Source organism: Electrona antarctica (assembly GCF_951216825.1).
Source record: "Electrona antarctica genome assembly, chromosome: 4".
In the NCBI taxonomy this organism is placed as follows: domain Eukaryota; kingdom Metazoa; phylum Chordata; class Actinopteri; order Myctophiformes; family Myctophidae; genus Electrona; species Electrona antarctica.
In genome coordinates this window covers 28,862,765-28,876,867 of record NC_136809.1, presented here as the reverse complement: position 1 = coordinate 28,876,867, position 14,103 = coordinate 28,862,765, and the positions used below count along the sequence as shown (strand labels likewise).

Below are 14,103 nucleotides of genomic sequence, written 5' to 3'. Positions count from 1 at the left end.
GCCCAAACAGAGGCACTACTGACATGGTTTTCACTATTCGTCAACTGCAGGAAAAATGCTGGGAACAAAATCAAGCACTATACATGGCCTTCATAGTCCTCACCAAAGCCTTTGACTCGGTGAACCGCCATGCCCTCTGACTGGTTCTGGCAAAGATTGGCTGCCCAGAAAAGTATGTCCGGGTACTGAGACTGCTGCATGATAATATGTCAGCCACAGTACTTAGCGGCAGTGGAGACGAAACTAAACCCTTCCGGGTCAACACAGGAGTCAAACAGGGATGTGTCATCGCTCCAACACTTCTTTATTGCTGCTATCCTCCATCTCACAAGCATGCATCTGCCCCAGGGAGTCGACATCATGTACAGGACTGACGGTCAACTCCTTAACATCAACCGTTTCAGGGCTAAAGGTCAAACCACCACCGTATCAATCATGGAGCTGCAGTATGCGGACGACAACGCCCTTGTAGCCCTTTCGGAAGAGGACCTACAGTTCATCTTATCCGCCTTTGCGAAAGCATACAAACAGCTTGGTCTGGCCATTCATATAAAAAAGACCCAAATCATCCACCAACCACCACCAAACAGCAGTACACCTGTCCTACCCCCCAAAATCTCCATCGACAACATCACACTGGAAAATGTGGACCACTTCCCATACCTCGGCAGCCTCCTATCCTCAAATGCTGTCAAATACACCATCGCCTCAGTTGTGCCAGTGGCTCTTTCTCAAGGCTAAGGAAGAGAGTATTTGAGAACCGCGACCTCCAACCAAAGACCAAAATCTTGGTATACAAAGCTGTGGTGCTCCCCACCCTTCTGTATGGGTCAGAAGCCTGGACCACATACAGCAGGCACATAAAGGCATGTGCCGTACATGAGACGTACCATCAGAGGTGTCTCCGGAAAATCCTCAGGATTAGCTGGGAGGATCGACGCACTAACACCAGCGTCCTGGAGGAGGCAAACGTTCTCACCATCACTGCCACCATTGCCCAAAACCAGCTCAGATGGACTGGCCATGTTGTCCGCATGCCTGACTCTCGCCTCCCAAAACAAGTCCTGTACTCCCAGCTTGTTAAAGGGAAACGGGCCCCGGGAGGTCAAAAGAAGAGGTATAAGGACAACATTAAAACAATCCTAAAGAAGTGCCACATTGACCTCAAAGCTTGGGAAGACAAGGCAACAGACAGGATGACCTGGAGAAACCTTGTCCGTGAGGGTGCTGCAAAATATGATGATGACCTCCGCCATGCTGCACAGGACAAGCGCAGACTCAGAAAGGAGAGAGCATCCAACAAACCGGTCCAACCCAAACCCACCACTACATTCCACTGGATCGGTGTGTGTGTGTGTGTGTGTGTGTGTGTGTGTGTGTGTGTGTGTGTGTGTGTGTGTGTGTGTGTGTGTGTGTGTGCGTGCGTGCGTGCGTGCGTGTACATGCATGCGATAGTATTTTTGACTGCATAATTCAATATTGACATTGTGATGATAATATTGTTTTGTGGCGATATTAAACATCTTCTTTTTGTCATAGATTCTCAAAAATTGCTTTAGTGTCGAGTATAAAATAAGGCTAAAGTGATTACAACCAGGAAAAGACAACACTTATGCCATATCACAACATAACAAAAATCTTGCATTGCATGCATTCATGCGTGTTAGTAGTCTTTTGATGTACTGTACTTGGGAAGGGTGCAGACTGGAGGTTTGGATTGGATGATCTCCTTATTGGTGAGTTCTTTCTCAAGGTCTCCTCCAGCCAGACACCATAGGTGGTAAACCTCATCTATGGACCGCTCTGCAAGGTAGTCCTCATCATCATCTAGTGCACACACACACACACACACACACACACACACACACACACACACACACACACACACACACACACACACACACACACACACACACACACACACACACACACACACACACACACACACACACACACACACACACACACACACACACACACACACACACACACACACACACACACACACACACACACACACACACACACACAATTGAGTCATCAAATATCTGTACAGTATCTAATGCATTTGCCTGATGATAAAAACTGAATCCAATGGCTCAAAGACATCAAATATCACAGAGTTAAATGGTTTGTTGGCCTTCAAATCAATAGGGCTCATCATGACCATGAAGGTGCATCGCAAATTCCATGGCAATCCAGCCAGTATTTCTGATATTTCTTGTCTGGCACGAAAGTTTTGGACAGACAGACTGAAGGACTGACCATCTTCAGAGCCCCACCTCTAGCGGCTAGCTCAAGTATGGATGCAAGTATACTTAATCATCGCTAAACTCAAGTGTGTGTGTGTGTGTGTGTGTGTGTGTGTGTAGTACATTGAACCACAAACACTCAACTCACTAGCATGAGAGTCTTATCCAACCATGAACTTGACAATGGCCGATAGATGGTTTCAACATGTGGTTTATATATAGGATGTGTGAAAACTCTGAGCTGGTTATAATGCCTACAGAATCTAAATTTGGGGGATGTTTCTTGTAAGATAAGTAGCTACAGTAACTGGCGTTCCCCAGAGCAACAGTTGCAGGATGTTCACAAAAGCTGGAATGCAGGGAAGCTGTGCTATTGTTTACTGTCTTAACCAGACAGTCATGTTGCAAGTGTGCATGCGGTCTTCTGGTAGGGAGGGCACATCTGGCTGTTGCGAGGAATCGGCTTATAACCGAAAAGGACCTGGGCTTTGCTGAGAGATCCAACGCTGTGGAACAGTCATCTTACTAGAGAAGCTCAGGCAAGCTAAGCTGTCACACAACCCTAGAATCCCTTTTCTGGGGCAAACGTTTTGTGAAAATAGAAGATCTACAAGCTCTGGGCTTGTAGATCATCTAACTTTGATGAACACATTAGGTATATACCACAGCCCAGCCCTGGGGGAACACAGTCAAATAAATATATAATAAAGCATGTATTAAAATGTAACATTTAAGGACAGTTTTTTTATAATGTTAAATGTTATCTGTATGTTTCCGTTACCGTTATTGCTATTATTACTACTATTATGATTATATTAGTTCGTTTTGTGCGTAGATTTTAGTTCAGACCTTTGCAGAGGTCACTGATGTCGTCTGGGAGCTCCAGGTGTGCACAGCGAAGAGAGGAGGAAAATAAATGAACAGGCTTCTGGAACGGAGTGTACAGACAGGATATCCCATCAAAAACAGGGTCCCTCAGCAGCACTGCAGGGGTAGGTCTGGATGGGATACAACACACAGAAGCTTGTAATCTCATACTCTCTAATGATTTCTAGATGGCGAAAATCAGCTAAAAGATCATTTCTGCATGAATGGAAATGTCTTGTTTCCCTTTTTGCTATTTTGTTATTGCTGCACTTGTGGTCACTTTGCGTAGACATTGTCCTGACCTGTAATGGTTACTGCTTTGGTTTCGTTATGCAGCTTTGGAATCACCTGGGACAAATGGATTTATTCCATCCATCGTAAATACATCATAATTTATTCTACGATAGATGCTTGTCATGGAACGTTTGAGGAATGATTACCAATGATTATAAAGGACATGTTACCATGTTGGTTGAGTGACAGCGAAAGGAGCAAGTATAACATTTTCACTTGGCCTTCCCAGACAAAAGACAAAATCCTATATTTGTGTTGGAAATTATACGTTAAGAATAGGGTAGAAGAAAGATCAAGCATCGCCACAGCTTACATAGCCAGTCATTCTAAACAGAACAAGATATACCAGTGTAGTTACATCGTTTGCAGTTTGCACTGGTCATTTTTTGTTGTCACTCCTTCAACATGGGACTATGTGCCTCATAACCAACTCCCCAGACTGAAAGGAAACAGTGGAGCCAAAGACTCACAATGTACGGTAGAGATATAGTTGAAATGTGAATAATAGATTTGCAACTTTCAAAAAAGCTTTTAAAAAGATGGCTGTCCAGAAAATTAAACTTTTAGTGGTTATAAACATTATATCAGTTATCCACCACAAAGAATGTTTTTTATTTTGGCAGATACTTAACATACTAACATCTGCTCATTTTGGTATCGTTTAACCAGCTGGCTTCAGTATTCAGGAATCTTTCTTTCCTGTTCCATGCTGCGAATAGTTCATAGTTAATCTCCGTAACAAAAGTATCTTGAAGAGAAAAATGCTAAATGTCGTCCAACAGGATATGATGTCCAGTGGAGTCAGAGTTTGTTTACCTTTTGGATGGAAGAAAGGTCAAGCATTTCCTTAATAACCCAAGAACATTCTCAGGCAGCTCCTGTATAGAGGCACAAGGACAACCATATTAGTTACGCCACAGTATACAGTCAATCCCCTTTCATGCCTGTGTAATGCTCCAACTGAAAACATTTAACCATTTTTTTTTTACAAAGAACCACAAATGGATGTGAATAGGACACTAACACAAGTATGAATTCAAACCTACCTTGATGGCGTCCAGGCAACCATGCTCCTCCGCAAGGACAGTGACAATGTCATCTATGCAACCTGAGAATCCAGACAAATCAAGTCATGTACATAAGCCTGATTGAGGCCTAGGCTACATGAGTACGGGTATTTTTTTTTAGTGGTGCAACCACTCCTATAGACGCTATGTGTGTGGCTGTGTCTCTGGGTCTGTCCCTGTGTCCGAGCACGAAAATAGCCTTTTAGCGTTTGTTCACCACCAAGTGTCACTGTTGCACAGCCTAACACACAGACACAGACACACACAGGCCAGGGAGGAGGGCTTGTACAGTACAGTACAGTACAGTACAGTACAGTACAGTACAGTACAGTACAGTACAGTACAGTACAGTACAGTACAGTACAGTACAGTACAACTCACTTCACTACTTTGATTTATTTGTATTTTTATCCCTGCCCACATGACAAAGAAATCTGTGTTCACACATGAACACAGAAACGCATTGAACACAGGAGAGAACCCTGCAGTAGCAGGTTTCAATTGTATATTTGATTTTATATTTACATTTATTATTATGAAGTGCCAAATACATCATAAGCCATTAGGCCCGTCATATTTTTTAATGAAGGAATAAGTACCGCATTTCAAAAGCCACTTAAATTGTGAGTGGAAGTGGAACATGTTTCTCGCATTGCCTGTCAGCATGTCACGCTGCATACATCTCTGCCTCCAAATCCCGACACTCAATCTTCTATCTCCATATCATTTAAAAATATGATTCTGATTCATACACCCAATGATAGACACTTGGCAGACCATAGAAAACTTATATATAATTATACAAATCAGTTGAAAAATCATTTTGGGCTGCACCGATATATTAGCAGACCTACAGAAGTGTCGCATCCGCAACCAGTTGTGAGCTTGTAATACAAATGAAATCATCTGACGGCCACCGCGGACTGGACTAGTAGGCTGATATTATTTATTATTGAATGCAGCAGAGCCTTTGCTCGTTGGTGAGTCAATAGTGACGTGGTGCAGTTGATGCAACAATACTAAGTTATTAACAGTGAATTTAAAACATGAACAATTGGATAGATATCCATGTAGTTTCCAGGCGCAAGCTGCATTTCTCACCTAATTATAGTCAAAATGATATGTGCTAATGAGTGGTGACATCATCCTTTCTCATAAGCTCGCATGACTACACAGATCCACTGATATTTTGGAAAATCTTCACTTATTTATCAGTTTCCAAAAATCTCAGTTTTAGTGGCCGAAAACGCTGTTTGCGTGTGGTTGAAAGGCCCAAACACACAAAAATCGTTTTGAAAAAGATCCATATACAGTATGTGTAGCCTAGGCCTAAGCTAAACAGCATCAAAGTACTCTAGAAATTAAAACCTTCTCACTCACCCAAGGTTAAGATGAATTTCAATCTCTCACTGATATCAATATTGTGCAGCAGTCGTCTGCCCTGTAACAATAGGTTCACAGCATTCTATTAATCTGTTTACAAAATATATATAGAGCTGTGGTTAAATGATTATTGTTCAAATTTAGTTTGACAAATGGTCAAAATTAGCCCATCTATAAACTCAGTGTGAACTTGTAGATTGGTTATTCTCTATTTTGGATACAACATTTATTTTATTCACATTAAAATTGACAGTTTTTCTTCAAAATAGACACTCCAGGGTTAATGTGGTTAAATGTAAATCAAAACATTGTCATGGTGTCAGTACAATATGAGAGGTAGAGAAAACAAAAGCAATCTCAGCCTCATCCAATGTGTGTGCAACACATTGCCAATGGCAGGTCCCTACTGAACTGTCCTTGAGGAAGCCTTGCTCACTTATTGTGAGCGCGTCAGCTGAAATGCCTAAAATAACATTTTAACAAAAATGATGACATTTCTTAAGGATTCTTACTGCACAGATCTCAAACAGCAGAACTCCCAGAGACCAGATGTCAGATTTGGGTCCTGAGGGTAGAGGAACAGGAACCTCATCATGGGAGGGGTCGCTGGGATGAAAGGAACCCTGGGCGATCACCTCTGGAGCAAGGTATGATGGGTAACTGTGGGTGTGACAATAAGATAACTAGTGTTACCGAACCCCATTGGTCTGAAATACAAACTGAGAAGGTGCTATAATATATTAAACTTGATGTATACATTATGGTACTAAACTACTGCATATGTAATAGAGACAATAGCATACTAAGCTTTAATGTCAAGAAGATATCACAGTGAATATAGGCTTACCCAATAGGAAAGTCCACATCAGCCCCATGATCAGTCATGTGATAGAGACCAAACTTTGCAAGCTTGACATTCCCCTACAAAGACAAAAAAAATCACACCCGTGTGAACTGAGTGGTGCAACTCCCCTCTGCCCTCTCCCCCTGCCCCCCCCCCCCCCCCCCTCTCTCTCATTAGCAGGCAACAGTGCAGCACTATCTCTCTCTCTCTCTCTGTTTCTGGCACAACAGTGCCACTTTTGCCCCTACTGGTACTCATAGTCACACACATAGGTTAACAACACGGACATTGCTGTTCCTTGGAGTGGTTGCACCACTCAAAAACGTTACACCACCCACATGTGTTCTGGATATGTACAGTATGTAAAATACAATGTGTTGTGATATGACGGTAAAAATCGCACCTGCGATGCGAACAGTGCGAACTGAGCGGTGCAACTATACTTTTATTCTTATAGTTACTGAGTGTGTGTGTGTGTGTGTGTGTGGAGTGTGGGGGGGGGGGGGGGGGGTGCGTTGTACTCAAGCACAGTTGTTGATTTAGCAGCTGTAGGGGTCGATAGGTCCTACTCAGACACTTAATCCACTCAAATGTGTTGTAGAGATGAATACAAAGGAGTTCGTACCTTACAGTCCAGGACGACATTGTGGGCACTGAGGGCTCTGTGCACCATGCCATGATTGTTCATGAAATCCAGACCTTCAAGGACCTCATATGCAATCTGCAGAACCTTCTCTGGACTGAAACACATAAAACTATTATCAATAATGGGGGAAAGGGCCGGGGTGAACTTGATGGAGTATTCATAAATGGATCACAGTGCAAACATCTCTCCCATTTGGTATGTTACACCTACCTACTAAGTAGAAGTGACGATGATATCATTTGAAACTTTAATTAATCTATTGCTGTATCTACCAGTAGATGGCAAGAGTAACCAACATAGGCTAGACATGCATGAACTTTGCTTTTCCTGTGCATTTTTACCTAAGAAAGTTACAGCTCTTTGTAGACTGTGGTTGAACCTGACAATACGTTGACACTCTGTTTCCACTTTATCTCATATAGAATGTGCCACTGACAGTCTTTTGCACCTTAATGTCTAATCTCATGTACAAGAAGAAGAAGCTGCTGCGCTACGAGGTGCTACCACCTTTGTGCCTAACCTTATACAGCTTAGGTATAACACTGGGTTCATCATAAGGCCTTCTCACCGGCTAAAGAAATAAAAGAGGCTTAATATAATTAAAATCTTACCTGACTGTGTTCCCTTGTTTTTGGACATCACTTAAACTGCTCTCATAATGCTCAGCAACAACCACTAACCGTTCTGTAGATGAACAGAACAAAACAGATCAGCATAGACCTTTATTGATCACGCAGGGGAAATTCAGAAACTGAGTAATTAAAAGTATTTTAAGATATCATTGCTGTCAGGCAGAAACCTCATATCTCCAAATTCCAAATTGTTAATTTTTTTAATAAATGAATGCCCAACTTCATCTTCATCATGCAAGTGTCACACAAAAAGTGTGACCTACAAGCATTGGGACCTTGTAGATTGTCTAATTTCACTATTTTAGTGTTTTGGAAATAATAACCCGACCGACAGCGATGGTATAGCACAGGCGTCCTCAACTAGAAATGCTGAAGGTCCACTAATATTTTTTGAAAAAGACTAAGGTCCGGTCCCATGAGCGCGACGCAGGCCGCCGCGCGCCGAAAATTTTGATTAATTAATGAATCATTGGGCAGACACTGGGGAGGCACTGGGGAGACACTGGGGGACACTGGGGAGACACTGGGGAGGCACTGGGGGGACACTGGGGAGGCACTGGGGGGACCTGGGGACTTCAGTGCAATGTACTTACATATGTTGCGACCGAAGGTCGCAACATATGTAAGTGTATGTAAGTACATTGCAAGGAATGAGTGCATTCGCCATGTACTTGAAGGAAGTCTAATCCAATCACTCTTAGATTTTATCCAGTTTATCCCTGAGTTTAAATTTACCCTATTGTTGTAGGATTTTTGGTTTATTTAGCCTTATTGGGGTTAATTCACCCCATGGCTCCATTTCAAAAAAGAAAAATTTACATGTGTTTCTCTTTTGTTCCCTGGGTGTCTAATGGCCCATTTGGTGTCAGTGACACCTCTTTGTTTCTTGTCCCAGGTTGATTTGGAATGTGCTAATGTGTCCCCTATTCAAAGTCTGATTTCCATTGAGTGTTGGCTTTGTCTATGTGTCTGTGGAGTTTTGGTACAAAATCAAAACAACTTGTCTAATTTTTTGGCATGTTTAAACCTCCAGGAAAATCCGTGTTGAGGTTCTTGATCCACTGTCTTTCATTAAAACGTCTTTGTCCTACTGTCCAGTTGGGATTGTGTTGGAGTCCAGACACTTTTAGATCTGCAATGCCATGTGCCATGAAATGTTGGACAATCCTTGTAGTTGTCTTTTTTGCATTGTTAATATTGTACCTGTGTTGTCTCAGCCTTGCAGCTATTGTTTTACTCGTTTCTCCGACATATTGTAAGCCACATTTTTCACATGTGATTAAATAAATACAGTTGCTGGTGCTGGCTGTTATCTGTTGTTTAATCTCCAGCACACGTTTTGTAGTTCTATTTTTAACTATTTGTTTGGGTTTGAAGTATTCTGGTCTCTGGCGTGCTGGTGTGTTGATTCCTTTTAGCTTGCTCTGTACCAGATAGTCTTTAAGATTTTTGTTTTTTCTGTAGGCTGATATTATTTTATATTCCTTTAGAAGATCATCTGTTCGGTTCTCAAAATTCCTTTTTAATCTGTTGTTGGCTAGTCTGCTCTGTGTTGAATAACTGGTTACTAGGGCTATTTTTGGGCCTTGATCCCGTACTCTTACCTCTAAGAAGGTATTGTGAGCTTTCCGTAGGAATGTCCTGGTGTAACCTCGTAGTCTGAGAGCATTAAATAGCGTTTTACAGGCTATTTTGAAATCACTTCCTTGCGTGCAAATCCTATGGAATCGCAGCAGTTGTGATTTGACTATACCTGTGTACGAGTGTGGTGGGTGGAATGACGTTTTGTGTAGTAAGGCGTGAGTGTCTGTTTCCTTAAAGAATACTTTTAAGTCTAATTTCCCGTTTGTGTTGAAGTTTGGGCCCTTGAAGATTGTGACATCAAGAAAGTCAATACTTTCCGTGTGTGTCACATATTTTATCGTTATGGATCTATGATGGCTATTTAACACATCAATAAATGCCTGGAATTCTTCTTTGCTATGTTCCCATATTCCAAAGATATCATCCAGAAATCTATAGTAATGTGTTGGTTTTAGTCTGCATTTTTCTAGGGCTGTCTGTTCCCATATGCTCATGTAAATGTTTGCATAAGATGGTGCAAACCTCTTTCCCATGGCCGTCCCTTTGGTTTGTAGATATAACTTGTTATTGAAGGAAAAATCATTCCTGGTTAGATTTAAGTCTAACAATTGGAGTAATTCCTCCTCTGGTCGATTTGTGTCTGGGTATTTACTGAAAACTTCCTTGACTGCTTGTAGCCCTGCTGTCGTCTCAATGTTTGTGTAGAGGCTGTCTATATCTATCGAAAACAGAAAGGCTTCTTTTGGTACTACTATTGCTTTGATTTTGCCTACAAAATCGTAAGTGTCTTTTATAAAACTGGGGTGTCTTATTGACAGTGGGTTCAGGAAGTGTTCAATATACTCTGCTGTCTGATAGGTCTCACTGCCACAGTCAGACACAATTGGTCTCCCCGGCGGTATTTCGTATGGTATTGTCCATGAATCCGGGCTCTTGTGGATTTTTGGCAAAAGATAAAATATCCTCGCTCGTGGAGTGTCCTGTCCGAGCAAATATTGTTGTTGTTTGGCGTTTATGTGCTTCTTTTCCCTCAGTCTTTTTATGATGGCTTTGGCCTTTACAGCAGTTTGTTTGTAAATTGGTCTGTCTAATTGCCTATAATGATCCTGATTGCTGAGCTGTCTCTCCCCTTCAAACAGGTATTGGTGTCTGTCCATTATTACTATACAGGAGCCTTTATCTGCTGGCTTGATTACAATCTGTTGGTTGTTGGCTAGTTCCCTCAGTGCTTTAGCTTGTTCTGTTGTGAGGTTATCTTTCTCCTGGGGAGGCACTGGGGAGACACTGGGGGACACTGGGGAGACACTGGGGAGGCACTGGGGGGACACTGGGGAGGCACTGGGGGGACACTGGGGAGGCACTGGGGAGGAACTCAGGGGGACACTGGGGAGGCACTCAGGGGGACACTGGGGAGCTACTCAGGGGGGCACTGGGAAGGTACCGGGGAGGCACTGGGCAGACACTGGGCAGGCACTGGGGAGGCACTTGGTGGACACTGAGGAGGCACTGGGGGGACACTGGGGAGGCATTGGGGGGACACTGGGGAGGCACTGGACATTTCATATCACACACACCATGATTCACTACCCCCAGGGTGCACAGAGAGGTGGTCCGCGGTCCGGTCATGGACCGCAGTCCGCCAGTTGAGGACCCCTGGTATAGCAGATAAAGGAATACCATCTCAAAAAGCACCATCAATAATGAAGCAACAGCCATTCAGTTAAATAAAAAAATTAAAAATAATTTGGGGACCCCCCAAAAATAATTTGGCGACCCCCCCCGAGGGGTCGCGACCCATGGGTTGAGAACCCCTCATTTAAAACATCTTCTCCATCCACCCATCACTTGAAAACAATGTTACATAACATACAGTAACATGTATTCAACACGGGCTGCAGACCATTAACCAAACAAAACATCTGGACATTAATGAGTGAAGCAACTCAAGCAAGACGGCTTTCAACACCTCGGGATGTCAATGAATGAATGTCCACCACGTGCATGCTTAGTTGCTTACCAGACAAACAAACAAACATTCACAATGAAAGCACTCTCTCTGCCTAAAATCACTTATTTTATAAGTTTATTTGTTTATTTTATTTTATCATTAAGTTTGATTATATGTTTGATTGATGCCACAAATGAAAGACAAATTTGACTTTAGTGAAAGTGCTACAAGATACAAGTGAAGCAAAAGCAGAATCAACGGGGTAAAGAGGATTAAGTAAAGAAAATCAAGTTCCCACAGGCACTGCCAACGCAGCACCCACTGCTCCTGATGCTTAGGATGGGTTAAATGCAGATACCACATTTGCAAAGGTGTGGACTATATTAGAGATCAAGCCCGAAGGGACGAAGAGAAGACCCCTTATTGTTTTTGTATTTTCTTTCTTATTCCGCCATTTTACTGAGTTTTGGCAGTTCTGTGTTGTCGTTTTCCACGAAATTCTGAAATGACGTCATGTGGCAACCAAGTCAATGGACTTTCTTGCCCCCCCCAAAAACAGTACCTACCCTATGGACTTTTAATGTTTGAAAAAAAATCACACTTGTGTGAAGTCAGGGCTTTTGGAGATTACATCATATGTTGGCAGCCAAGTCTATGGGATGTTTGAGTGGTGCAGCCACTCCAAGGAACAGCACTGTGCCAGGTGTCTGTCTGTGTCCCTAAACTCCCTATGTCTGTTTAGGGTACCAACAGGTGACAAAGTGGCGCTGTTGAGCATCACACTGTGCACAGGTGCATGATGGGAAGTTATCTTAGTTATGTACTCAATCTATTGGTTTTATACCTGCATCTATGTTGTTTGTATGTCTGGCCTCGTGGGGAAGGTGGTGGGTGGATGGGGAGGATTGGGAAGGGAGTTGTGGGATAAAATATAAAAACAAAGAGTTGTATTTTGTTTTCTTTTTCGTGAAACTTGCATAATGATGTCATGCTCACTCTTTGAATAAAGTTTATTTAAATCAACAGTGACCCGTAAAAGTTGAGACGGTCCTGTCCAGCGTCATCAAATCTGCCTGATCAATGATCAGGCAGATTTGATGACGCTGCATGCCTAATAGTAATAATGCCTATGATGATTAATATTGTTTCCACTTATGTCATGTGAGTAAAATGAATACACATTAGAGCAGTAAATGAGAAAAGATGATGAGTTCAATGTCAAAGCTTTTACAGTATGCGTTGGTCAATCTATTATATGAACGCTTTAACATATATGGAAATGAATCTGAACCTTAGATGGTGTGAAATAAGTGAGGCACAAGTCACAAGTTCAATGTTAATTCATCTTTAATTTAAAATGTAATATCTAACACCGCATTGGTGCATTGTATGCAAATGTAATGTACTCTATTCATCACATCAAGATATTCAATTTATCTGATTAATAAATGTTACTAATAAATGTTACTCGTGGTTAACTATAAACTGTTCGAGATTCTGAAAGATTGGCTTGCGAGACATAAATCGGCCTTATACTTATACTGTAATTATACTGTTATCACATTATTTCCTGACAACTGCAACAACAGATATCTCATTGAAAGCAGAGCCACCATTCAACAATCCTCAATTGTATCTTGTGGCAGTAATAGATAAGTGGTTAGAGAGGCACTCCTAAGTTAATTAAAGAGCTGGAGAGACATGAAGACCCCCTGTTACTGAACACACACTAGTCCAGAGCAATGATTACTATCTCAATATTAACCCTTATTTTAACCCTACCTACTGTATAAAATCATATTTTTACCAATTATTTCTGGCCCACATTATCCTTACTGCCCAATTTTGTTTTAGTCACATTTTAGTCATCAGATTTTTTTTTAGTCTTAGTCTAGTTATTATTATTGTTGATTATAAAAAATCGACTAGATGTTTTTTCTCGTGTCAATTTGTTGATATAAGAAAACCCCCTTCTTATTAGGTATTCGATTAACATACAGCAAGATTAAGTCGGTAATTGATTCAAAATATAGTTTTTTATATATTTTCACTTTTTCAGTTAATTGATATATTTTGGATTAATTGACCTGTCCTACAATACAATTCATACACCATACCATACAATATGGGAGTTATAGACAAAGAGAGACGTACCATGCTTCCCTCTAGTGAGTTCCACATATTGGCAGAGCCTGGGATGGGTGATGGTCTTGAGGATCTGGAAGCGTCCCAGTATCTTGATGGAGTTTGGGGTGAGGGGGAGACCATTGCTCCCACAGACATCATGGGGTAGGGCAGAGGCAAAGAAAGTGAAGGCCCCCAGCTGGGCATCTCTGAGGGTCCGCATGGTTTCTCTGGTTCAGCCTATATAATTCTCAGACTGTTCAGACAAGATAACAGAGTTGACAGTGCGAAGCAAACTGCCAGTTTATCTAATACTAATAATTGTTTTCTGTGTGAGGGATTAGTTGTATACTAAGGAGGAGTAATTCATGAATAACAAGATGGCACGCAGATGCCTCAGTAACTCTGTTTATGTTAAAGGTAACAGAATAACCAATTGCAAATGTAATGTGAATCATCAGG

At 41.8% G+C, this 14,103-nt stretch overlaps 1 protein-coding gene across 2 annotated transcripts in view; it reads right to left on the bottom strand.

Moving 5' to 3' along the window:
- tbck (TBC1 domain containing kinase) overlaps positions 1 to 14,103 on the bottom strand; it is an 81,900-nt gene that overhangs the window by 67,245 nt on the left and 552 nt on the right. The window contains exons 2-11 of one of the 2 annotated variants that reach the window (XM_079499993.1): positions 13,672 to 13,897; positions 7,965 to 8,037; positions 7,333 to 7,447; positions 6,711 to 6,784; positions 6,376 to 6,523; positions 5,861 to 5,921; positions 4,460 to 4,521; positions 4,230 to 4,291; positions 3,102 to 3,250; positions 1,689 to 1,827 (exon numbers count right to left, since the gene is read on the bottom strand). In XM_079499993.1, coding sequence (XP_079356119.1) covers positions 1,689 to 1,827; positions 3,102 to 3,250; positions 4,230 to 4,291; positions 4,460 to 4,521; positions 5,861 to 5,921; positions 6,376 to 6,523; positions 6,711 to 6,784; positions 7,333 to 7,447; positions 7,965 to 8,037; positions 13,672 to 13,864 — 1,076 coding nt within the window. In that variant the 5' untranslated portion in view covers positions 13,865 to 13,897. The remainder of the gene's footprint in view (positions 1 to 1,688; positions 1,828 to 3,101; positions 3,251 to 4,229; positions 4,292 to 4,459; positions 4,522 to 5,860; positions 5,922 to 6,375; positions 6,524 to 6,710; positions 6,785 to 7,332; positions 7,448 to 7,964; positions 8,038 to 13,671; positions 13,898 to 14,103) is intronic. The other variant, XM_079499994.1, reaches the window with a different exon arrangement.